Below are 27,107 nucleotides of genomic sequence, written 5' to 3' on the forward strand. Positions count from 1 at the left end.
CATTAAACCAGCAATCCAAAACAACTCAAGCTTTAAAACACATGTTTTTTCGAAAATCGCTATTTTAGCCCCGCATCCCCCCTTAAGTAGAACCCTTTTCAATGCTTCAAGGTTTCTGCCCCGTAGGTGAGTACTTGTAGGACACAGCTGTTATATACGTTTCTCTTGAGGGATAATGGCAACCTGCTGATCATGATCTGAGAATGCCTGCCAAACGCAATCCAGCCCCATTTTTATTCTTCTGATTATCCATGAGGATCCGCGGTCACTACCTGCCCTAAGTAGATGTATTCCCTTACCACTTCCAGTGCCTCGCTACCTATCGTACACTGCTGTTCTCTTCCGAGACTGTTAAACAGTACTTTAGTTTTCTGCAGATTAATTTTTAGACCCCCCCCCCCCCCACCACCACTTCTACTTTGCCTGTTCAGGTCAGTGAGCATGCCTTGCAATTGGTCCCCTGAGTTACTAAGCAAGGCCATATCATCAGCGAATCGCAAGTTACTAAGGCATTCTCCAGTAACTCTTATCTCCAATTCTTCCCTATCCAGGTCTCTGAATACTTCCTGTAAACACGCTGTGAATAGCATTGGAGAGATCGTATCTCCCTACCTGACGCCCTTCTTTATTGGGATTTTGTTGCTTTCTTTATGGAGGACTACGGTGGCTGTGGAGCTGCTATAGATATCTTTCAGTATTTTCACATACGGCACGTCTACACCCTGATTCCGTAATGCCTGCATGACTGCCGAGGTTTCGACTGAATCAAGTGCTTTCTCGTAAACAATGAAAGCTATATATAAGGGTTGGTTATATTCCGCACATTTCTCTATGACCTGATTGATAGTGTGGATCTGGTCTATTGTTCAGTAGCCTTTATGAATGCCTGGTCCTTTGGTTGACAGAAGTCTAAGGGGTTCCTGATTCTAATTGCGATTACCTTAGTAAATACCTTGTAGGCAACCGACAGTAAGCTTATCGGCCTATAATTTTTCAAGTCTTTGGCGTCGCCTTTCTTATGGATTAAGATTATGTTGGCCTTCTTCCAAGATTCCGGTACGCTCAAGTTCATGAGGCATTGCGTACACAAGGTGGCCAGTTTTTCTAGAACAATCTGCTAACAAATCCGCTGCTAGCTGATCCTCCCCAGCTGCCTTCCCCATTTGCCTAGCTGCCAAGGCTTTCTTTACTTCTTCCGGCGTTACTTGTGGGATTTCAAATTCCTCTAGACTATTCCCTCTTCCATTATCGTCGTGGGCGCCACGGGTACTGTATAAATCTCTATAGAACTCTTCAGCTACTTGAACTATCTTATCCATATCAGTAATGATATTGCCTGCTTTGTCTCTTAGCGCATACATCTGATTCTTGCCTATTCCCAGTTCCTTCTTCATTGCTTTTAGGCTTCCTCTGTTCCCGAGAGCATGCTCAATTCTATTCCTATTATAGTTCATTACGTCCGCTATCTTACGCTTGTTGATTATCCTGGAAAGTTATGCCAGTTCTATTCTAGCTATAGCGTTAGATGCTTTCATATACTGGCGTTTCTTAATCAGATCCTTCACCTCCTGCGATAGCTTACCGGTATCCTGTTTAACGAAGTTACCACCTACTTATATTGCACACTCGTTAATGATGCCCATAAGAGTGTCATTCATTGCTTAAACAGTAAGGTCCTCTTCCTGAGTTAAAGCCTCCAGCCTCCGGAATTCCTCTCGTTTCCCTCTTACCGCTATAACTCATTGATCGGCTTCTTATGCACCAGTTTCTTCCGTTCGCTCCTCAAGTCTAGGCTAACTCGAGATCTTACCATTCTACGGTCAGTCACGTCCACATCTTGTATGGTGCGCGGGTTTGCGCCGAGTATGAAGTCTATTTCTAGTCTAGCCATTCGGACCCCTCCTCGTCCACTTTCGGTTATCCCGCTTGCGGAAGAAGGTATTCATTATCCGCAAATTATTTCGTTCTGCAAACTCTATTATCTCTCCCATGCTATTCCTATAACATATGCCATATTCCACCACTGACATGTCTCAAGCCTGCTTCTTGCATACCCTGGCATTGAAGTCGCCCATCAGTATAGTGTATTTTGTTTTGACTTTACCCATCGCCGATTCCACACCTTCATAGAAGCTTTCGACTTGCTGGTTATCATGAATGGATGTAGGCGCGTAGACCTGTACGACCTTCAATTTGTACCTCTTTTTAAGTTTCACAACAAGACCTGTAACCCGCTCGTTAATGCTATATAATTCCTGTATGTTACCAGCTGTGTCCTTATTAATCAGGAATCCCACTCCTAGTTCTCGTCTCTCCGCTAGGCCCCAGTACCACAGGACGTGCCCGCTTTTTAGCACTGCATATGCTTCATTTGTCCTCCTACGCTCACTGAGCCCTATTAAATCCCATTTTATTCCCGCTAATTCCTCCAATATCACTGCTAGACTCGCCTCACTAGATAACGTTCTACCGTTAAACGTTGTCAGGTTGATTCCAGTGGCGGCCTGTCCAGATCCAGAGATTCTTAGCACCCTCTGCAGCGTCACAGGTGTGACCACCGCCGTGGTCAGTTGCTTCGCAGCTGCTGCGGACCGAGGTCCGGTGTTTGATTGTTGTATTCATATAGGAGGTTGTGGCCAAGTACTGTACCAGGGTGGCCAATCCTGCTCTGGTTTATTGTACTGTACTCTGTACTGATTTATTTACCGTTAATGGACCGATTACGACTGCTTCACGACCACGAGCACACATCTAGTGGCTGAAATGTCATGTCATTCATGTCATGCAAGCCCTACAGATCCTGATATATATCCAGTCAAAGAAACAACCCCGACAGTACCACAATTACGAGCACATACCTAGTGATCCAAGATAGTATACAACTTGGATCACAGAATCAACATAAGAGGCAAGATAGATAGGCTCAATGTGGAATAATGTAGGCAAAGAATGCTTCGCATGAAAGTATTACCTCCATTTCCCCCTCCTACTTCCAGGGGCAGATGTGCCCCGCACAGCCCACGTGCCCCGGCACCCTCAACCCATGTGCTCCCGGCCAGGCTTGCCCACCGGCTCCTGGCGTAAATCCGTCGGGGCCGATGGCACCCTATGGACTGGCGGCCATGTTCCAAACCGGTGACGACCCTCCTTTGGACAGCGTACCCTACGCTCAGTATCTACAAGATCAACAGGTTCCGCCGCCACCGCCGCCACCGCCGCCGCCACCACCACCTCAGCCGTTGCCACAGCCTCAGCCGCCATTACAGCCGAATCCGGGGTATCCGCAGCAACAGCCGAATCCGGGACAAGGACCGAATCCGCAATATCCGGGGCAACAGCCGAATCCGGGGCAACACTGGCAGCCTTGTCCTGCCAACGGGCTCTGCCCGGTATTCAACGCGCCATGCACTGCGGGGACGCTAATGGTGAGTGCTGCTAGAGGTCGCAAAGAAAAAGCGCGGGACGAACCGAAAGGAAGCGCAGCACGATGCGCCTTGTTATAGTTGCTATATATGCTACTTTTGAGCCTGTTTCCTCGATTCACACTTGCTCAGATGCAACGCTGCAAAAGGCATAACGCCGATTGGCATCCTCGATGACGTTACGCCTTTTGCAGCTTTGCATCTGAGCCAGTGTGAACGGAGCAAACAGGCTCAAAGGTGGCATACATAGCAGTGTATATACAGTAGCATATACGCAGAGCGGCGTCCTTGAAGACGCACTCGTGCCATGCAGATTGCATTACGAAGTTTCTGCACACGAAACCTGTACGTAACACATTACACGCAATTAGTTACTTTTAATTGATTACGTCTTGTTAATTTTGTGATTTAATGGTTACGTTATTTTCTAGGAGACACTAACTGTAATTCAATTATTTTTTTCAGTAGCCGATTACATGTAACTAGCTACATCTATGACACCTATATAACAGCTTCGAGCTTCATTTAGCAGCAGTCGCAACAATGTGAACGAACACTAATTCCTGCTACTTCTGCTGCCTGCAGGTGGGTTTTCATTTTTCGTGTAACTTTCCTACGTCAGGTTATTTTAGCGACCTCTGCTCACTGGTTTTTCGTTTTTGGATGGTGCTACTTCTCCTGCTCTGAGATGCCTACTAATGCTGAGCTATGCAAAAAGATTGAGCGTCTCAAGTCCTCGCTTGAGGACAAACTGGATTCTGTTGTTGAAGAGCTTACTGCTAGGATTGTACAAAAGCTTGAGGAGCAGGGCCTTGGCAATATTTCTGCACTTGCTGATAGTGTACGTTTTATCAGTCAGAAGCATGATGAAATGCGGGTGCGTTTGATGGACTGTCCGCTACAAACAAGGCTTTGACAGCACAAAATGAATCCCTGACAAAAAGAATTGCATCAATGGAACAGTACAGCACGCTGAACGATATTGAAATTAAAGGCATCCCTTCAACGCAAGGAGAGGGTTGCTCTGCCATTTTGACTACTGTCGCTGATGCAATTGACTGTCAAATTGATGTGATGGACATTGACACAGTTCCTCGGGTCGCTAGCAAATCACCACATAAACATTTAATTATCCGATTTTGCTCCGGTATCGAGAAGAATGACTTACTCCGTAGGGCTCGAAAGGCACGCCTGGAAGACTCTATGATTGGGTTCTCTGGTAATAATAATTGCCCTATTTATGTCAATGAGCGCCTCACATTTGAGAACAAACGTCTGTTCAGCCGAGCTCTGTTCTAAAGAATCAGCATAAGTGGCGGTTCCTCCGGACAGACAGCTGTCAGATTAAAGCAAGCAAGACTGAAAATAGCAAAGTGTTCTTTATACGCTCCGAGTCCGACCTAAGCGTCATCACTTAACCTGATTATTTGCAATTAGTCTGTGTTTTAGTCGCTGTCTCTTTCTGCAAAACATGTCTGTGTTCACCCCATCTGAAGCTACATCACTGCTTAAATCTGCTGGCTGTTCCTTGCTTCACTTCAATGCGCAAAGTTTGCGTAAGAATAATGATAACATATCTTCATTGTCCAAGTTTCACAACAAGACCTGCTACCTTCTCGCTAATGCTATAGAATTCCTATATGTTACCAGCTATATCCTTATTAATCAGGAATCTGACTCCTAGTTCTCGTCTCTCCGCTAAGCCCCGTTAGCAGAGGACGTGCTCACTTTTTAGCACTGTATATGCTTCATTTGCCCTCCTAAGCTCACTGAGCCCTATTAAATCCCATTTTATTCCCGCTAATTCCTCCAATAGCACTGCTAGACTCGCCTCACTAGATAACGTTCTAGCGTTAAACGTTGTCAGGTTGATTTCAGTGGCGGCCTGTTCGGACCCAGGTATTATTAGCCCCCTCTGCTGCGTCACAGGTCTGACCGCCGCCGTGGTCAGTTGCTTCGCAGCCGCTGGGGACTGAGGACCGGGGTTTGATTGTTGTATTCATATAGGAGGTTGTGGCCAAGTACTGCACCAGGGTGGCCACTCCTGCTCTGGTGAGGGAGTGCGTTACCTGTTCTGGTCCACCGGGATCAGGCCGCACTCCAGGCCTGTTTATGCAACTTTTTATCATCGTGTGCAGAAACTTCGTAATGCAACCTGCATATTTGTTTTTAATCCGGTGGAAAATTGCGCGGCACCGGGATTCGAACCACGGTCCTATTGCACGCGAGGCGGATACTCTACATCTATGCCATCACTGCACCTGTTGATCCTTGGATCACTAACGGGCTTCTTGTGAGCTTGAGGAAAAAAGAAAACATGTATAGGAAGACTAAAAAATAGCCTTTCAATGTTAATTTAGGGTTAAGCTATAAGAAATATTGCTGCATGTTGAGTAATTTATTGAAGAAATCAAAAACGCAATATTACGAAAATGAATTCATGAAAAATAAGTTTCATAAAAAAATAACAATGGCAACTTATCAAAGCTTTTCAATGTGCCGCATTCTAGCAGTTCCATTGAAAAAGTAATTTACAATAGTGAACTATCCCTGACCCGCCTAGCATTGCTCGTGTGTTCAGTAATCACTTTTATGAAATTTATAATACTACCCATGTTTCTTCTGTTTATCATACGAGGGTCACCATACGAGGGTATGAGGGTCACCTGCATCTTTGCGTCAGCCAAAACTTTGCTGTTTGTGCTCAAGCTCCTTCAAAGTAGAGGCGGCACAGTTCCTTTCCGATCATTCCTGAATGCGACGGCCATTTCTGTTCTTGTCCGCGTTCCGCCGCGCGTTCACCCCACAGACCATTTGAAGCACTCTCTTGGCTCGTTGTACAGCCAACATCCTATTTTTCGGACTTCGGGCCACGAGAACGTCCGAAACATCAAATTGGACAGTCCAAAAAAAAATGAATACATGTCTTTTACTGCCCTTGAGGGCTCAAATCGTCACAGGCACGTCCAAAAAATCTCCGAAGACCTTCCACTACACTTCTTAGGCATATCGGTGCTCGTACTATGACAGGAGACGGTGGGTGCTCGCGTGTATAATTATGGAATACGTACTGTGTCCCGTGACAATTGCCCCTTCCCACGCTTGTTAAGCTTCACCGCAATACTTCACGCACGCTTTACAGCGTAACGGCCCTGTGCTGCGGCAAAGCTGCCATTCGAGAACGGGCATAATGCAACGCGCCATGCTTTCTAAGCTTCGAAGCCAATCGTGAGGATTAGAGAGGCGGAGTCGGTGCCATTACTGACAGCGACGAATTATTTCAACGAAAAGCACGGCACCGAACGGCAAGAACCTTAATAGCGAACGCCGAAGCAGCTAAGCCTCGCGTTGCCGCGGTGGTGGCTACGGCTGCCAGCGGATCCGCGTGCAAGAGCGCTGGTTCGAGGCGGCGAAATAATCAAAACGGCGTTGTTAGCTTTTATTAATACCGTTTCGGACCCGCGGTCGCGGCAAAAAGTCCGGAAAATCGAACAGAGAAGGGTTCTTGCGTCTGAAATTACATACGTTCTTACACATTGACTCTACGGGGCACGTGGTGGTGCCGCGAAGCCGCCCCCATTATCGGGCATTTCCGAAAAATCGGGCGTCTGGAAAATCGATCGTTGACTGTACACTGGCAACTCCTCCAGCCAACGACACGGCATCAGCGACACGGCATTAAAGACAATTCGTTACGACTGCTCTCTTTTACTCGAGCCAGCACTAGGGCGACTTTCGTTCCCTTTGAATAAAATGACAGCTACTTTTCCCTGATTGAAGCACAAATTCCTTTCCCTGTGTTATTCCAGACTACTGAATATCCCTGAGAATTCCCGGTTTTCCCGGTTGGTAAACACGCTGAAATCCCGCTATCAACCACAGACATCGAAATAGTTTACCTTTAATCCTACAATGTGACATCCTCCTTCGGGAAACTTCGCGGTACCACGAGGGTTCGTGAAAACCGAAATAAAGCGCCAGCAAGATGGTACAGCGGCACTTAGTTGTATGTCAGAAAAAAATGCGCGAATGACGAACCGGGCGATTTCGACGGGCCCGCGTTCTCTAGTTTCGGTATCCCGTACTGCTGCTCTGGTTTTGCAGACTCGTGAAGCTCATACTAACACACACACACACACACACACATATATATATATATATATATATATATATATATATATATATATATATATATATATATATATATATATATATATATATATGTAGGCAGCAAAAAAAAAAGAAATGCCACCTCCATGTGATCAATTGGCTTGGTTAATAGATGTATGCTTTCCCGTTCTTACGCAAAAGACCATAGCACCGACTCTCGAGCGCCAGTTTACTAATCTCACCTACCGATGGCAGTAAAGGGCGGTAATGACGTATACAGCGTCACACACCTTCGCTTGTGGCGGCGATTTGAATTGCACTATAGAGAAGTGCGGTACTTCATTCGCGCCGGCAGAGGTAGCGGTAATGTTTCCGTGATGTTACAAAAATTTCGAAGCTATCTCTCAACAACTTCTTTATTTTAAACTGTTTTCTCCTTTTGGGCTTGTCCCAAGCATGAACGGCTGATGAAATGCGATAGAAGGCTCGTTCGAAGCCTTGTGCATTCCAAAATGAATGCATGAGGGCGCGACATTCTTGTATTTTTTATTTACAACACGATTTTTTTTTTCTCGTTCTCATTATCTACGAGGTGACTGTACAACAGGCACGTCGACTGTGAACTAGGTGAATCCTTAGTTTATAAAGAATTCTGGCGTTTTACGTGCCAAAACCACCATCTGATTATGAGGCAAAAAGCCGGAGGACCCCGGAAATTTGGACCAACACCTGGGGCTCTTTAACGTGCACCTAAGTCTAAGTACACGGGTATTTTCGAATTTGGCCGCCATCGAAATGCGGCCGCCGTGGCCAGGATTCGATTCCGCGACCTCGTGCAATAACAATAATAAACAATAACAATAAGAGAATAATTAGATAAACCATGACGGAAGAACTGAGAGAAAGTACGCTCACGCAAAATACGGGTTCACTTCGTGGAACTGACTTTTTTTTTAATCGTCTATACTACAACCAGTCATGTTCTCTTTGTAACGGCCCTTTTACATGTGTTTGCGTTACTCAAATCGTCCAACACCATTTTTTCCGAGACCTCGTGATCATTTTTCGGCGACCATTTATTAAGTGTTCTTGCAAATCTTCATTCCATACAGGAGCCATTCATTCTTGGAAAGTTCGTTAGCAAACAGGCTCCAAGAACGTCGAGAGGCTATTCGTGCAATTTTTAATCGCAATTGGTGATTTTGCGTTTAAAGGGGGATCCTTCGTCCCCGATAGTTGGTTGACTGGAAATCACTGTGACCGCTTCAAAAAATCAGCGCAGCCTAGTTTGCCGTTTGCTTTTGCCGTGCTTTCAATCAATGATAGCGTGACCCGTGCGTGCAGTGCCCGAGCCCGACGACGTGTCCTGCGACACCGTACTGCCCCAACACCATTCGGGCATGCACGCCAAACACGCCGTGCGCGCCGGCTGCGCCACCACCACCGCGCCCCGGTCCGCCGAATCCCGGCTTTCCGTCGCAGAATCCCGGCTATCCGCAGCCGCAACCCGGCTATCCGCACCAGAAGCGTCGGCGGAGCGGGCGGAAGGAACAACATAAGCTGAGGCACCAGAAACACCTGCGAAACCAACACGGCGAGCGGCCGCGGAAACCCGAGAAAAGGCAGCCTTCCGAGGACGGGGACTCAGAAGCGTCGCGTAGCGCAGGCTTAGGGATGCGCCACGATGAGGCCAGCAAGCAGGAGAGCCCCAGCGCCCAGCCTATCGTCGCGGGCCGGCGTTGCCACGAGGGCGACCAGTGCGACGACGGCCGGTCCTGTCCCTCGCGCGGAAGGTGCACCGGGGATGGCCGCGAATGCGACGCCGACCACGCCTGCAGAGGCGGCGATGAGGACGGCGGCGAGTGCGAGCGCCGCTGCCCCGTTAAAGGTCCCAAAGAGGCCCGCCGACATCACAAGGGCCACGCCCCGACGACTACTTCCTCTGGTCTCCCAGAGGTCTCTCACCACAAGTCAAGTAAGCCGCTCGCATGTGAGGGTGGGGAACATCTCCTCGCGAACTTTGTATATTGCGGAACCATTCTAAGCCATTATAAGTACGACCAGAACTACCAACATGCTCATCGCATAAGTTTCTAAAGAATTCCAACTGGTTCCAATAGCCGTAACGACAATGTCTTGGCATGTTGTATGCTAGATTACTCGGGTAACTGAGAAATCTGCGGAGTACAATCAACCTCTCTATATGGCTTTCATAGATAATGAAAAGGCATTTGAGCCAGTAGAGATCACGACCAGGACTGCGCAGATAACCAACTTCTATGGGAGTCACCTGCAACCACTGTCGTTCAACCGTCAGCCGTTGGTGTCGCTTTTATGACTTGTTCGTCTGCTACATTGCGGTTGACTAGGGCAGTGTTGTAATTGAAATGACAGCTGTTCTGTCGTGACAAACTGCTTGCATAGTTGATTTTTTTTGCACAGTGATAGCGATGTCACAGGGCTTTGATTGGTCACTTGGCTCTAAAAGTTGACTGCCTGAACCTGAAAAATGGTGGTGTGCATAGTCCACTGCTCTCTAAAATAGCGTCAAATAGCCGCTCCTATTGCCTTTTTCACGCAGTAGCAAGCCGCACAGATCTTGCACATTGTTATAGAGTTCGTAAAGTTCACAACAGTTGTATACATTGTAAAGCTCGCTTCTGTGCTTTTTAGGATCTGGTACCGTTCGACAACAGAATGATTACCACTCATTTTAACTCTTAAAAGTTGCCCGTGAATGTGTCGCGAGTTCAAAGAGAATTATGGATACAGCTTCACTATGTGCATATTTTTCGCACCACCATTATGCTGTCGCCGTACCATGCAGAAAAGCTAGCTTTGCACTTTGAAAAGCATTCCGTGACACAAGGCCTTACAGCACGTTTTACAGCACTGGGATTGCTTTTGCAAGCTTTCTACTCATCTAGACATCAAACAATGCTTAAAATAAAGCTATGCTCACCTTTCCTTCAAAGAAACTCAACCAATTTCTTGCACACATCGGGTGCAGGAATTACTTGTGAATTCTTTTACCAGATCCTCTGCCGTTCATTATGGGACACAGCAGTAAATCCTATGGTCATCTCTGACATTAGGCTATTTGTAATCAACTCAAAAAAGCTAGTTTATCCTATGAATCTTTTAAAGCAATTTTTTTCAGTCTCTGACGGAGGCTAGGAAGGGGAAATTTATGCCTTCTAGCATTGTGGCTCCCACCTATGCTCATTGTTCACTTTTCTTGCACCCTTCCTCTTCGTCTAACTTGCAAAACATTTAAAAGTTTTTTTTTCCTGTTTATATTTGTGAATTTATTCACTCACCACCAAGACAAGCGCTTTGTGACCCCCATAATGGCAGCACACTGCATTGGAACAGATCGTGGAAGCAGACAACAGCGAACAGCTTATAAGCAGCACCACTCCACCCATAACCTTCTGTCCCTGGCGGCAAAACTATTGAGCTAGACCAGGTGTGCTGGGCAAGGGACATCTGTACAGGTCTTGAGTTTAGTAGGTCATGGTAGAGATACCAGCGGCCATGGAGACATTGCATAATCAAGGAGAACAGCAGGCATATGTAAATATTTTTTGAAAAATCTACAAAAATTCCACAGCTACCTTTGTTCTCCACAAGGAAAGCAGAAAATCACCTATCAAGAAAAGGGTCAGGAAAGGAGACAAAATATCTCCAATGTTATTCACTACATGCTTAGAAGTATTCAAGCTACTATACTGGGAAGGCTTAGGATGAGGATTAACAGCAAATAGCTCAACAACCTTCGGTTTGCAGATGACATTGTCCAGTTCAGCAATGCTGGCAATGAATTGCAACAAATGATTGAAGACCTTAAGCTAGAAAGTGTAAGAGTAGGGTTGAAAATTAAAATGCAGAAGACAAAGGCAATGTTCAATGGCCTGACAAGGGAACAATACTTCATGATTGGCAGTCAGCCTTCAGAGTCTGTGCAGGAATACGTTTAAGCCAGTTACTCACAGGGGACCCTGATCATGAGAAAGTAATTAACAGAAGAATAAAAATGGGTTGGAATGCATACAGCAGGCATTACCAAATCCCAACTACAAGGTTACTACTGTCGTTGAAAAGTGTACAATAATTGGATTCTACTGGTGCTAACACATGGGGCGAAAACTTGGAGGTTATTGAAGAAGCTCAAGAAACAATTAAGGACCATGAAAAGAACGATAAAATGAAAAATGTTAGGCATAACCTTAAGAGACAAGAAGAGAGTGCTTTGACTCAAATAAAAGGCCGATGGCTGATATTCTAGTTGACATTAAGAGAAATAAAATGGAGCTAGGCAGGCCATGTAATGTATTGGGCAGATAACCAGTGGACCATTAGATTACAGAATGGGTGGCAAGGGAAGGTAAGTGCAGTCAAGGACTGCAGAAAGTTAGATGGGGTGATGACGACAATGGTGACGATTATGATATTGTTACGTAAGAAGACGCGGATGAAAAACTATATACAACTATATTTACAACGTAATACGCCGCGCTTGGCCAAGAGGCAACAGCTCGAGCTAGCTCCCAATCGTCGTCGTCGTCCTCTTACTGCTCGCTTCTTCGTCATTGGAAATACTATTCCGTAGCACTACCCCCGGCGGCAAAAGCGCCGTCCCGGAGCGACTAAAGGCTGGACTCGGAAGCAGTGTAGGAGGCCTTAAGCCTACTGACGTGCACTACATCACTAGATGCCAGAGTAGATGACGAGGTTGAGCTCACAGGAGCAATTTCGTACATCACAGGCGTCGCCTGGTGCAGAACGTGGTAGGGCCCTGTGTATCACGAAAGGAGCTTTTCTGAAAGTCCAACGTGACGAGAGGGCGACCACAGGAGCACGAGTGCACCAGGCGAAAACTGTACGTCACGGTGGCAGGCATTGTACTGACGCTGCTGAGTGGTTTGCGAGTCCGTAGTCGAGCACGGGCAAGCTGGCGTGATGGCGTCGCGCGCATACTCGCTTGTTGAGATCGCAGGAGGAGGAAGGGCCGTGTCTAGGGGCAAAGTAGGTTCACGACCGTAGAGTAGATAAAATGGAGAAAATCCGGCGGTGTCGTGCCGGGAAGAATTATAAGCAAATGTGACGAAAGGAAGGGCAATGTCCCAGTCGTGGTGGTCCTTGGAAACGTACTTGGCCAGCATATCGGTAAGAGTACGGTTTAACCGCTCTGTTAGGCCATTGGTTTGAGGGTGGTATGAGGTAGTCAGCTGGTGTTGAGTGGAGCAGGAACGCACAATGTCGGCGATAACTTTGGAGAGGATGTTACAACCACGGTCAGAAAGCAGCTGTTGCGGGGCGCCATGAAGTAAGATAATGTCACGCAAGAGAAAGTCCGCGACGTCAGTGGCGCAGCTGGTAGGGAGAGCCCGTGTGATAGCATATCGGGTGGCGTAATCAGTTGCGACGGCTACCCATTTGTTACCAGAGGATGACGTGGGAAAGGGACCGAGGAGGTCTAACGTAATATGGAAGAACGGTTCCGCAGGGACTGTGATTGGCTGGAGATGACCGGCAGGTAGCACCTGAGGTGTTTTCCGACGCTCGCAGGTATCACAAGCAGAAACATAGCATCAGACGGAGCGAGCGAGATCAGGCCAATAGAAGCGGCGGCGGACGCGGTCGTACGTGCGGGTTACCCCAAGATGTCCTGCAGTGGGTGCGTCATGCATCTCAAAGAGCACAGTTTGTCGTAGATGTTTTGGCACGACAAGAAGAAGATAAGATCCGTCAGGGAGGAAGTTCCTTCGGTACGGAATGCCGCCCTGGAGGACATATCGGCGAACGGACGCGTCGGTAGGTGTAGAGCGCAGACGCTCGGTGAGTACTCGGAGCGATAGGTCTCGGTTCTGCTCATTGGCTATGTTAGCGAAGGCAGACACAGAGAAAATTTCCTTGGCGGTACTACTGTCGGCGTCGTCAGGCTCGTCTACCGGGTAACGAGACAGGCAGTCAGCGTCTTTGCGTAGTTGGCCAGATTTGTAGGTGACAGGATACGAATATTCTTGGAGGCGTAAGGCCCAGCGACCAAGTCTTCCTGTAGGATCTTTCAGGGAGCATAACCAGCAAAGTGCGTGATGGTCTGTGACAACGGAAAAGGGTCGGCCATATATGTATGGGTGGAACTTCGCAACCGCCCAAACTAGGGCCACACACTCACGCTCAGTGATGGAATAGTTGCGCTCGGAGGGTGACAGGAGCCTGCTGGCGTAAGCGATAACACGGTCGTTGCCACGCTGGCGTTGTGCCAGGACTGCGCCAATTCCGTGACCGCTGGCGTCAGTACGGACTTCGGTAGGTGCAGAAGGATTGAAATGGGCCAGAAAGGGAGGCATTGTGAGAAGGTCGATGAGATGCGAGAGTGCAGAGGCCTCGTTATCGCCCCACTGGAAAGGGGCATCTTTTTTCAAAAGCTCGGTTAGTGGTCGTGCTATGGCTGCGAAATTTTTCACGAAACGGCGGAAGTAGGAACAAAGGCCGATGAAGCTGTGCACATCCTTGACACACTTCGGAACAGGGAAGTGCGTAACAGCATGGATCTTGCCTGGGTCCGGTTGCATTCCGTTCACGTCAACGAGATGCCCAAGGACGGTAATCTGGCGACGGCCGAATTGGCACTTCGATGCGTTCAGTTGCAGACCGGCTCGACGAAAAACATCCAGGACTGCCGAGAGGTGCTCGAGGTGCGTAGCGAACGTTGGAGAGAATACTATAACGTCGTCCAAGTAGCACAGGCAAGTGGACCATTTGAAACCGTGAAGGAGGGAGTCCATTATGCGTTCAAAAGTGGCCATAGACATAGACCGAACGGCATCACTTTGAATTGATAAAGACCGTCGGGTGTTACAAAAGCAGTCTTCTTGCGGTCGCGATAGTCCACGGCAATGTGCCAGTAGCCGGAGTGAAGGTCAATAGATGAGAAGTAGCGAGCACCGTGGAGGCAGTCAAGGACGTCATAAATCCGAGGTATGGGATACACGTCCTTCTTGGTAACCCTGTTAAGGTGCCGATAATCCACGCAAAAGCGCCATGAGCCATCCTTCTTTTTTACCAGTACAACAGGTGACGCCCATGGACTACATGACGGTTCTATGATGTTCTTGGCAAGCATTTTACGAACTTCTGCGTGAATAACTTGACGCTCAGCCGGTAACACTCGATAGGGGTGGCGATGAATAGGAGGGGCATCGCCGGTGTTAATGCGATGTTTAACAGCTGTAGTTTGGGCCAAAGGACGATCGTTAGAGTCAAAAATATCGTCGTAGGAAAACAGAATGCGGTAGAGCTCACAAGCGTGCTCGGACGGCATGTCGGGCGCAATCATTTTCTCTAATTCGGCGATGGTACAAGTTGCCGACTGCGATGGTAGAGGAGGATCAGCTGAATTATCGTCTACTGCAATAGATGCTATTGAGTGATCCTCGAATGAGCAAAGCTGGGCCAGAGACATCGCATGTGGCAGGACTTGTGTCGTCAAGCCAAAATTGACCATTGGCAGGCAGACGCAATTCGCCGTAATAGATAAAATGGTATGAGGTACTGTGATCCCGTGGGTAAGTAGGACGTCTTGCATAGGAGCCGCGATGTAGTGACCGTCGGGCACTGGCGGGGATGACACTAAGTCAACGTAAGTCAGTGCCGAAGGTGGCAAGCGAACGAAGTCGACAGAACTGAGGCGACTTGGGTGTGGTTCAGCGGGATCCAGAACAGGCAAGTCAAGGCGGAGAGTGCTGGCGGAACAGTCGATGAGAGCAGAATGTGCGGAGAGGAAGTCCAAGCCGAGGATGATGTCGTGGGGACAGTGGGCGATCACTGTGAATAGCACGATTGTGGAGCGATCGGCGGAGGAGACATGGGCGGCACACATACCAATTAATGGGGCTGTTCCGCCATCGGCGACACGGACAAGAGGCGTCGTGGCGGGAGTGATCATTTTCTTCAGGCGGTTTCAAAGGTCAGCGCTCATTATTGACAAATTCGCCCCAGTGTCTATAAGAGCAGATACAGAAACACCGTCGACTTGCACGTCAAGAAGGTTCAGATGAGTGGGCAACGTCAGTGGAGGATTTGGCGGCGTAGGGAGCAATGCAGCGTCACCTCGAGGCGCTGCATCATCTAGTTTTCCGGCTGGGAGCGGCGTCCGAAGGGAGTCGGCGAAAAGGAGTGACGGGGCTGGGGAGAGCGAGATTGTCATCGTTGGGGTGAAGGTGAACGAGAATATGGGCGGTGCAGCGCAGGAGAATCAGTGGCGGCATTTTCGGAGCGTGCGGCATATGGACGAGAAGGGCCACCTGAGGGACGCAAGTAGGCAGTATAAGCAGACCGGGTCGGGGAAGTACAGCGACTGCGACAGTGCTGAGAAATGTGCCCGATTCGACGGCAGTGAAAACAAATGGGCTTGTTGTCAGCAGTGCACCATTCAGATGGGTTGCGGAAACGTGGCGGGTAGGAAGATGCGGGACTAGGCGGAATCGAAGAAGCCGGGTGGGTATCAGGGCGATGGGCCGAACAGATGGTGTGAAGACCCATGTTTTCGAACTCCTGACGGACAACTGCCTGGATCAGGGAAACCGTGACTGCAGGTGTGTTGGTGGGGCTGGAGTCGAAGGCAGCCGGATAGGCGGCCTCAATCTCACGCCGGACGATCCTGGTAATATCGCCAGTGTTGTTGGGACGAGGAGCATCGGCACAGGAAGATGACGCTGGGGTGTTGGGCAAACGGGCAAACTGCTGGTCGGTACGTCGGCTTTTAACGAGTTCCAGGTGGTGGCACTCTTTTATAACTGCATCCACCGTCGCGACGTTGTTGAATACGAGCAAGTTGAAGGCGTCATCGGCGATGCCTTTGAGGATGTGGGATAGCTTGTCTGACTCACGTCACGTGTGCGTCAACTTTGCGGCACAGAGCCAAGACATCCTGAATGTATGTGACATAGGGCTCTGTTGACGTCTGCACACGGCCAGAAAGCGCCTTCTGCGCGGCAAGTTCGTGACCGTAGAGGTTGCCAAACAAGTCTCGAAGCTGTGTCTTAAGTGAATCCCACCTCGTGAGCTCATCTTCGTGCGATCGATACCAAACTCGAGGTGTTCCACCGAGGTAAAAGACTACGTTGGCGAGCATAATAGTAGCGTCCCACCAGTTATTGCGGCTGACGTGTTCGTATAGGCTGATCCAGTCCTCGACGTCTTCCCCATCTTTGCCCGAGAATACACCAGGATCATGAGGAGCAGGGAGAGTGATGTAGGTCGCCGAAGTGGCAGCAGGTGTCGGAGGCGGCTGAGTCGAGTTGTCGTCGCCGGGAGCCATGAAGAAAGGCTCGACGTACCGCCCACTGCGAAGCTCTGTGACGAGGTACAGGGAACGTCCGCCTCCACCGGATATGTTACGTAACAAGACGCGGATGAAAAACTATATACCACTATATTTACAACGTAATACGCCGCGCTTGGCCAAGAGGCAACAGCCCGCGCTAGCTCCCAATCGTCGTCGTCGTCCTCTTACTGCTCGCTTCTTCGTCATTGGAAATACTATTCCGTAGCAATATATAAGGTAGTTGTGGCCTACATGCTCTGCCCACTTATGAAGGTCCACACATGGCTGGACTGAAAGGTAGCTGTTCTGAATGTTGTAATGTGTTGGAACCTGGTGGAACTGCTTTAAAATCTTTCACAAGGTTGCTTAGACAACATACATATACGTCAGATATAGGCGGAATCGTACCATGTGTCTCTCACTGAAGGCAAACACCGCAGTGTTTTACAACATATAGGGAGTCACTGGCCCTAAGTGTTCCTATGTGGTCTGCCTTCGAAGGATCCGAATAAGCATGGCTGCTTAGCATCGGTGAGATCATCAGAGCCAAAGTATTCATCACAACATGCTGAATCTTTCTTCAGCAGTAAGCAGCAACCATGCAGAGCATATTTCCAGCATATTATTGGTGTGGCATTGTTTGTAGCTGCCAATTTCTGTGGAAAGAAGCCAGTACGGGAAGTTGTAGCCAGCGATGATGTGGCATGGAAAGCACACAAAATGGGCTAGTGACATTTGGTTGTATCCTTATCAGCGATGGCTTATTTTATTCTTACTTATGTGCTCTTAAAGGAACACTAAAAGCAAATGTACTGAGATAGATTGGTGTTGAAATGTGCCAGAAGCATCACTTTTACCAGGAACAGTGCTTCTGTAAAATAGAAAATAAGTTAAGCATAGGGATGGAATTGGCACCACCACTGTAACAACACTGTAACACTTTGTATTACGTAAAATATGCCACTTATTAATTATAATTTATACATTTAATTATAGAAATAAAGAAAGCCAATTTGGTTGCATTTGAATGTGAAAGAAAGTACTGCTTGGCCAATTTTATTGTATCTTCCAACAGAAAAACTTATTGAATGATACCTCACCCAACTGTCTGTCAATGCTATTTGCTAGTGTTCCTGTCTTATGGCAGCATCATGCTATATTTTCCAGGGCCACTTTACTATTTTTGCAAGTGTACAGCCCAGCAGAGCATGACCTGTCAAATTGACGGCAAAGCTTTTTAGTTTTCTTGCACATGGGGGAAATTCAAAATGTGCATTGTAATTTGTTTTCTCTGCAAGGTTTTCACTTTTCATGGCCAAGAGCAGAGCAGTTTAGCTTTGAAAAAGGCACATAGCCCATGTCTCTAGCTCCCAGTACATGCTTTTTTTTTTTTGGTAACAATAATCAATAAAAAAATTTTTTCCTGTCCCGTAATCCATATTTTACTTGCTTGCCAGCATCATGTTAATAAAGCCTTAGAAGTTTTCATATAAATTTTTTCATATAATCTTTTCATTTTGACACAGCTCCTGACTTTTTCCTTTAATCCTTTACATGTCAAAGAAAGGATATACAGCTGCCAGTCTAGAAAGTCTGCTTTAAAACGAAATTCCCAGTAGTACTCCTGAACATCTCTATGACCAACAAGACTAAAAAAAGAAAACATATGCACAGGTATTTTGAACTTATTTTACTCAAATGGCCTAAGCCCTCGTATTTTCAAGCAAGACACATGGCATTACAGTGCTGTTGACAACAGAATCCAATGAAACCTGAAATTCTTTTACAATGTGCAACCCACACACACATTTTAGATTACGACAAATTATGAATGTTGCATATTGATTGACTAACCTAAGGCTCTGGGCTCGAATGTTCAGCTCAAAGCCCCATTCTTGAACCCCTACTTACAAGTCATTGCAAATTGATTTCACATTGATTCTTCTTTGCAGAAACACAGCATGAAGCAGGAAAAACAACCACAACGGCAGAGGCAAGCGCACAGCAGAAGACCTCAGAAAGAAACAAAAGTAATTAGTCATTTGTTGACCCAATGGAAAAGACAAACGCAGGCTGTGCAAAAGCTGAACTTGGTGCTTTCCACTTTTCCTGTCTCCAGTTTTCCTCATACACACACAGCCTGAAGTGCAGCTGTACGCCAGAACTCAGGCCATGCCTCGCTGCAAACTGCACTGGAGGCTCCGTCAGCAATGCCGACACTCATTCTAATTTTCATCATCACACACAAACATTTTTGTCATCCATATTAATTTATCATGGCACCAAATAAAGCTCAGCATCAAGGGCCCGTTTCACATCCTACATTATGAAGTGCGCTCTGGGTGCAGCTAGTGTGGAAGGCAAGCTCAGTGCACAGCCATTCTCAGGTCATTTCGTGTATGCTGTCCAAGAAATGTATTACAACATAGGTGGGTTCGGGCAAATAATGTGAAACAATAGCATACTTCGAAGATAATGTGTATTGTTTGGCCAGCAAATAAACAAGCCCTTAGTTGGACATGTGTCCACTTCATAAACAATATACATAAGGGCATTCGGCTCTCCTCTTGTCACATGTGATTGGGTAACAAGCCCACTTATAGGAGCAGGGGCAAGAAATCTGTCAAAGAGAACGAGAGCCAGAGAGAGACAAAGCCTGAACACGCCCCTTGGACTCTTGCTTTCACAAACTTTTTATGTTGAACCAGTGTTAGGGCCGTTATCCTCTGTGAGGGAACAGGTACTGTCCTCTTTCTCGCTAACCCTTTGATGGCAGCACATACATGTAAGTGTGCAAAACACATAGAGAAATAAGCATGATCAACAAAAAGATAAAATATTGTCCAGAAACTTTTTCAACAAGAGGAGACAAACACTAGGCAGAAACTGGAAGCGAGCTTTACCACAAGCCACCTATGACTTCATTTGGAATTTCTACAGGCAGCTCTTGCCATATAGGAGCCATAGGTGTACATTTCATTTGCTTTTTGTGTGACACCACTACAGCCCAAGATCTTGCATCCATCTGCTTCCTCTGAACCTGCTTTAAAAAGAATGCATGTCCTATGTTCCTGCTTAAAACAAACAAAGGACACTTGCTGCCTGTCATTCAGCGTTAGCATTAATTTGCCTGTAGGCACCGCTTGTCAATAAAAGGCAATATGCTACAATCACATGCTGCAAGGTCACAGAAAAGGAAGGAAATCGGTGAAAGAACATGGTGAACTCTTGTGTTATTTATCATTAGCAGCGTACGAATATTCAAAACTTCAAATATGCAATTCAATTCGGAAGACACTTTTACTATTCAAAATACACCTTAGACCACTTATAACGTAAACGCTTATAGTGTGAGATTGGATATACAGTTGCCAACTGATTTTTCGGACTCCAAAAATTCGAACATGCTCGATTATTCGGTCTGCTTCGCGGCACCGGCGTTCTCCCCATAGACCATGATGCATAACAACCGCCGAAAGTTTGGACACTTTGCAACCTCTCGTCTGATTTTTCGGACACTCCTTGAGCAAACTCGTTCGAGAGCAGCATGCACCGACTCTCACCGGTGCGTGGTTCGACTTGCTGAACGCCATTTTTGTTTTGAATGGAGCCTTCTTGCTGCCCCACGAAGTAGCGCAACTGCAAATCCTTGCTCATCACCATGGTTTCTGCCTGGTTCAATAGATTGGCCACAGCAGTTCCGGTCTCAGCTAAGCGCTAAGCCACACCTACGAGGTTGAAATACAGAAGCTTCAGCCCTCCCAAGTCGTGCACATGAAGTTTGAGCCAATGTTCATCCTGTTCAGTGAAGGTGAACAGGATCATGACTAATCCTGGTGGCACCGAGTTCATGCACTCGCTACTGGAGGGCCTGAACTGAAAAGTAAGCAAGTAAGGATGAAGGAAACTGCTTTCATAGTTCAGTTCTGTCCTTAGCGTGTTGAAATCAACTACTTCTGACTTCGCACGGCGTGCCACAATAAGTGGCAAGTGGCGACAGTGCTGTGCCAACATCTGTACGTCACCGTTCCCGTAGGCTGCCGGTCGCTTTCGCTACGTAGATGGGTGGGTCTGAACGTGTTCATATGCCGACACATTTCTTAATTCTAGAGACACACTGATTACCTCTCCATCAAACTAGAAACAAGAGACGGTGCATTTGGTGAAGCAGCGTGAACAACCGCCTCACTCAGTTATACCAACTGTGTCAATAAAGGCATTTATGTTTTTGTGAGAGAACACTGCCTATAAATGAGCACTCATGCGAGCACACTTCTATTTAATAGTGCTTCATGGCATGCACAAAAGCAAGAATCCCTAATCACTAAAATAAAAGCGAGAATGAGTAATAAATTAACAGTGCGTAATATACTAAGTAGCCGGATCACATCTGCCATTGTTTAAGTGACTTGGCCGCTCATATTGATTCGCCTCACTTTGGAACAACGTGGCTGATATGTGCAGATATCTATGTTTTGCTATGTTTCGACATTATTTCATATCACTGATACACCTTTTCCCCAGTATTTGATGCTAACAATGATCTGTGGCTGTAGTTTTCATTGTAAGAAGTGCACCGCTTCAGTAAATCCGACGCGGAAGGCTGTGCTTGAAGACTTATTGAAAAGCGAAATGTCAAATGAATGTGTAAAAAAAACAAAAAACGATGTGCAAGTGCAAAAATCAGCAACAAGAAACTCCAAGGCAGCCACATCGGCAGGCGAAACTGAGTGTGCCTTCATCGGCTGCACTGTTAGCACAACAGCGCATTCGGGCCTGCTCACCCAGTAGTCTGTGAATGCTACATGGCTTCCAGGAAATGACATGCCACCCCAGAGGAGCCATTAATAATTATTTGCGATTCACGAAGTGCACAACCGACGTGCACTCAACATGGGCGCAGGTAGCAAATGGATCAGCGAAAGCCCCGGCACCCTTCCAAAACATTTCCAGTGGCGTGCAGCAGAGCGCAGCACAGGAAAATGAAAAAGGCAGATTGTGGTGCAAATGATTAACTTTAGCTGTACCCTAAGCATCTCCAAAATTTGTCCGAACCATTTCAGGGGCTCGTTAATGAAGTTTACTCACCTACAATGCATAATTAAGCGAAGCAAAGCAAAAACAGACAAGAATTTGTTCAAAGCGAGCGCGAATATTATCGGCTGTCCTACAACTTTCGCAGCCCGCTGATACCTTTTACTTCTCATTAACTGTATATCACATAACTCCTCATCATTAATAATAATAATAATAATATTTGGGGTTTTACGTGCCAAAACCACTTTCTGATTATGAGGCACGCCGTAGTGGAGGACTCTGGAAATTTTGACCACCTGGGGTTCTTTAACGTGCACCTAAATCTAAGCACACGGGTGTTTTCGCATTTCGCCCCCATCGAAATGCGGCCGCCGTGGCCGGGATTCGATCCCGCGACCTCGTGCTCAGCAGCCCAACACCATAGCCACTGAGCAACCACAGCGGGTATCCTCATCATTAAACAAAACATGTTTTGCATAATAATAAAGCTAAAACAGCTTTTTATGTGCCGTCTTAGTAGAAAATGAAGCCTTGTGGCAGACGGAATAGTGCTAGCCAGGTGCATCTCCCAGGTGTCCTGGCTCTCCAAGAATGATGCCAATCCGAAGTCGCAATAGAACGGCATTCTCATGCATACCACAGTGCAGCAGTGCCAGACTTCTCTCTAGGTAATATAGCAAGTAATTCCATGGTGTGTGCCATCCTCCCGTCTCAAAAACCATGCCCTCTTTACCTTTGCTGACAAAATGCTCAAGAGGTCAGCGCTTTTCCTTTCTTCGGTCAGCACTATCACCATAATCACTTAATGCACATTGTGTGTCCAGTGAGCAGGTGTGTCTCGGAGATGCCACATCTCTGTGTGTGTTTGGGCAGCTTTGCATTAGTGTGATCGATGCCACCTTCTGTACCTTCACAAGGGCCAAGTGGTGCTTATGCCTACATGACAAACTCTGTTGGTGGATATCACCAACACGGTGACACTCTTGTAGACTGTATACAGAGACGACGTCATTTTTGTGCAAACCCAAGAAAGTCTGATTGCCTTCATTAATAGATATTTTTTAAGCCGCTCTAAGCTTTAATAAATTTTATATTTTTGGCTGAGTGAGTTCTTTGAACTACTTTTTGATCCCCGTGAGGTCCAGAAAATCGGTCAGTGACTGCGTATATATATTTAAAGAAATAAATAAAATTATTCGATGGGCGGATTCAAACAAAGGACTTCTAGCACAGAAGTTGTGGGGAGCACCCACTCCTATTTCTTACCGTGTACTCGCGTCATCCCGTTAGCACATGGCAGACACGTCAAGCGGACGTAGACACTGGAGAGAGGCACTACGCACCCTCCTGTTCTTCGTCACTGTTGTGACGTGCGTACCCCTTTCCCCCAACCCGGCTCGCGGGAAAAGGAGACGTATGCGGCAGGCGGAGAGGACCTCCCCTCACAAACGGTAAAAAGGCATAAAAGCGCGCCACCAGGAGAGACCCTCTCTCTCTGACGCCCGACTCCTAAGCTGTGGGACTGGATCATCTGCCGCAACCCTTGAGTGACCTCATTTGCCTGACTACCTCAGGCAACGAGGCAAGCCTATTTATTACTTATTATGGAGAGGACTTCCCTCTGCCAGTGTTCTTTATTGCTGGTAGCAATAAACATTGTTACAGTTAACGCCGCTGGTTGCCTTATTCGTTCAAACTCGAAGTAGCCGCGATTCCCGCGCTACAGGTTGGGGAGCACCGCAAAGCAACTGTGTGAGGCTAGATCCGGAACTCGCCTTCAGCCCTAGCCGCACGCAGAGTGGAACCCCCACAAAGTTCAACACACCAACCAGTAAGCCACGGATGCTCACCTCAGCAGGCAGAATAGAGCATAAAATGTTTCACAATCACAAGGGAGCTGTTCCTTCTACCCAACAAGGGTTGCCTTCCGTTTTGCATTGCGCCAATACAACGCAATTGCATGCATATATATATATATATATATATATATATATATATATATATATATATATATATATATAGCTTGAACACTGTTTGAGGAGTTGTCGTTGCCCATGCAACTCATTGCTCATATTCATTATGGGAGCTTGGCCAAAAAATTGGTGGATTATTCAAAGTTATAATTACAAATCAACTTTCTGGACTACTACAGAGTAAGTGCTGTTGAAAGGCGAAATTACAAGCTAAAATGAAAGCAATTTAATAGTAGGAAGATATAATAATCATTAAGGGAAAAGAACACACACCAAAAACAGGAAAACATACACAGGGCCATTTGGTTGAACTCTCTAACAAATTAGTGGACATCAGAGTAAACATCCCTGTGGCTGAATCCCAGAGTAAAGGCCCCAAATGAAAGGGCACAAACGCAATGCTAAACCTTGCTATCGTTGTCAGAGCTTCACCCTTCAAGGCACATTGCCTCCCCCCCCCCCTTTTCTTTAATGCGTGATCACTAGGAGTGTTAAAATAAAAAAAAAAACGTGTATAGGTGTTAAGTGTGGGAAGCCGGTCACACGTTAGAGGTGTGTGCGTGTGTGTGTACCCGTGCATATAGTCAAACCGACTTATAACAATATCCAAGTGCCACGAAAATTCCATTGTTATAACCGATAATTGTTATATTGCTTATTGCAATTATTGTTTTTACGCAGCCCAGTGGGCTACATGAAAAAATCAAGACAGGGTGATGGCAGAGCTGATGCGAGAAAACTATAATGGCGGGTCCCCACCTCCTTCCTCCATTCGGCTGCCGATTGTGTTCACTTGTTTAACTGCTTCCTGGGCCGCTCCAATCATGTGTAACAAGTCGCAGCTGTCGGCGTAAAAGAATGGCACTGTTATCATCATCATCAGCCTGTTTTATGCCAACTGCAGGAAGAAGGCCTCTCCCTGCGATCTCCAATTCAATTACCCCTGTCCTACGCCAACTGATTCCAACCAGCGCCCACGAATTTCCTAATTTCATCGCTCCACCTAGTCTTCTGTCATCCTCGATTGCATTTCCCTTTTCTTGGTACCCATTCTGTAACCCTAATGGTTGTGGGGATGCGCGACTCTCACGCATCCCCTGATATGTTGTTTTCCCGCATGGAGCGTCTCCTGTAATCCGGCTTCGCCGCGTGGCCTGCGTGATGCTCGCGGCGGTCGTTGTGGTTGGAACACAGTGCGAGAGATGGCGCGAGTGTTGCGCTGCTAACGCCGCCTCATGGCAGGGTTACTTGGGGGCGCAGGGCAGAACGGGCTGTCTCTTTCCCGGCGGGTCGGCGCACGGCGTGGACGTCCCGCGCGCGCGCGGCGACTCATGCTTCTGCGGGACCGCCTCGCGTGGCCGCCTTCGAACGCGCCACCGTTGGCGTGACCGAACACGCGAACGACCAGGCGTTGGGATCCAGCATGGGGCGAACATATTCGCTCGTTTTCCGGTCGCGGTGAGTCGGACTTCTAGATTTGTCGCGCGCCCATCGGCATGTTTTGTGGATAGCAACTCGGCTAGCAGGCATTGATCTATGAAAGGTGCAGTAAATGCCCTTGTGATTGTTTGCACTACTGTGTTGTCGTTCCTTTGTCCCAAGAGCACACGGGAGGAGACCCCCACATGGTCCAACGGGTATCTGACCTGCACATTACATGAACTGCCAAGTGCCATTTTTTTTAATGTCAATTAGAATATCGGCTACACCCGTTTGCTCTCTGAAACAAACCACTCTCTTTCTATCTGTCAAAGTTATGCCTAGCATTCTTCATTCCATCGCTCTTTGTACGGTCCTTAACTTGTTCTGAATATTTTTTGTCAGTCTCCAAGTCTTTGCCCCATATGTCAGCACTGGTAAAATGCATTTAGTGTACACCTTCCTTTTCAATGATAATGGTAAGCTTCCAGTCAGGAGCTGGCAACGTCTGCCATATGCGATCCATTCTTATTCTTCTGTGAATTTCCTTCTCATGATCAGGGTTCCCTGTGATTAATTGAACTAGGTAAACATACTCCTTGACAGACTCTACAGGCTGACTGTTGATCCTGAACTCTTGTTCCTTTGCCCGACTATTTGCCATTATCTTTGTCTTCTGCATATTGATCTTCAATCCCACTCTTACGCTCTCTCTGTTAAGGTCCTCATTCATTTGTTGTAACTCATCTGCATTGTTGCTGCATAGAACAATCTCATCGGCAAACCGAAGGTTGCCGAGATATTCACTGTCGATCTTTACTCCTAAGCCTTCCTAGTTTAATAGCTTGAATACTTCTTCCAAGCACGCAGTGAATAGCATTGGAGAGATTGTGTCTCCTTGTTTGACCCCTTTCTTTATAGGTATCTTCCTGCTTTTCTTGTGTAGAATTAAGGTAGCCATAGAGCCTCTGCAGATATTTTCCAAAGTATTTACGTAAGCGTTCTATACTCGAATGAGTAAAGGCAAGGCGCAAAAGACCAGGACTGAAGAAGGACACGAACGACAGGACCGGTGCTGGTCCTGTCGTTTGTGTCCTTCTTCAGTTCTTGTCTTTTGCGCCTTGCCTTCACCCATTCAAGCATGAACCAACTAGCCCAAGCAAGAGTTTTAGTTGTTCTACACTCCTTGATTACGTAATGCCGCTATGACTGTTCGTATCTCTACTGAATCAAATGCGTTTTTGTGATCTATGAAAGCCATATAGAGAGGCTTATTACACTCTGTGGATTTCTCGATTACCTGATTAATGACATGGATGTGATCCATTGTAGAGTATCCCTTTCTGAAGCCAGCCTGTTCCCTTGGTTGACTAAGGTCGTGTTGACCTTATTCAATTGGAGATTATTTCGGCAAATATTTTATATAATACTGGGAGTAAGATATGGGCCTATAATTTTTCGTTTTTTTACGTCTCCTTTTTATGAATTAGTATAACGTTTGCATTCTTCCAGTTTTCTGGGACCCAGTCGATAGACACTTCATATAAAGAGCCACCAGTTTTCCAAGCATTATGTCTCCTCCATCTTTGATTAAATCGGCTGTTATTCCATCTTCTCCTGCCGCTCTTCCTCGTCTCATGTCTTGCAGGGCCCTTCTGACCTCATCACTATTATGGGAGGAGTTTCTGTATCCTGTTCATTACTGTGTGTAATTGAGGTATCCTGACTCCTCTGGGTACTGTACAGGCCAGTATAGAGTTCTTCCGCTGCTTTTACTATATCGTCGAGATTGCTGATGATATTACCCTGCTT

General features: G+C 46.9%; 2 protein-coding genes across 4 annotated transcripts in view; one reads left to right on the forward strand and one right to left on the reverse strand.

Moving 5' to 3' along the window:
* LOC135896014 (basic salivary proline-rich protein 3-like) overlaps positions 1–19,188 on the forward strand; it is a 40,790-nt gene extending 21,602 nt beyond the window's left edge. For 2 of the 3 annotated variants that reach the window (XM_065424324.1, XM_065424398.1), the window contains exons 2-4: positions 2,997–3,425; positions 8,877–9,507; positions 18,819–19,188. In XM_065424324.1, the coding sequence (XP_065280396.1) occupies positions 2,997–3,425; positions 8,877–9,507; positions 18,819–18,904 (1,146 nt within the window). In that variant the 3' untranslated portion in view covers positions 18,905–19,188. Of the gene's footprint in view, positions 1–2,996; positions 3,426–8,876; positions 9,523–18,818 lie in introns of all 3 variants that reach the window. The other variant, XM_065424461.1, reaches the window with a different exon arrangement.
* ssp3 (short spindle 3) overlaps positions 1–27,107 on the reverse strand; it is a 249,820-nt gene that overhangs the window by 63,789 nt on the left and 158,924 nt on the right. The window lies entirely within an intron of this gene.

The sequence above is a fragment of the Dermacentor albipictus genome, chromosome 1 (genome assembly GCF_038994185.2).
Source record: "Dermacentor albipictus isolate Rhodes 1998 colony chromosome 1, USDA_Dalb.pri_finalv2, whole genome shotgun sequence".
NCBI lineage: Eukaryota > Metazoa > Arthropoda > Arachnida > Ixodida > Ixodidae > Dermacentor > Dermacentor albipictus.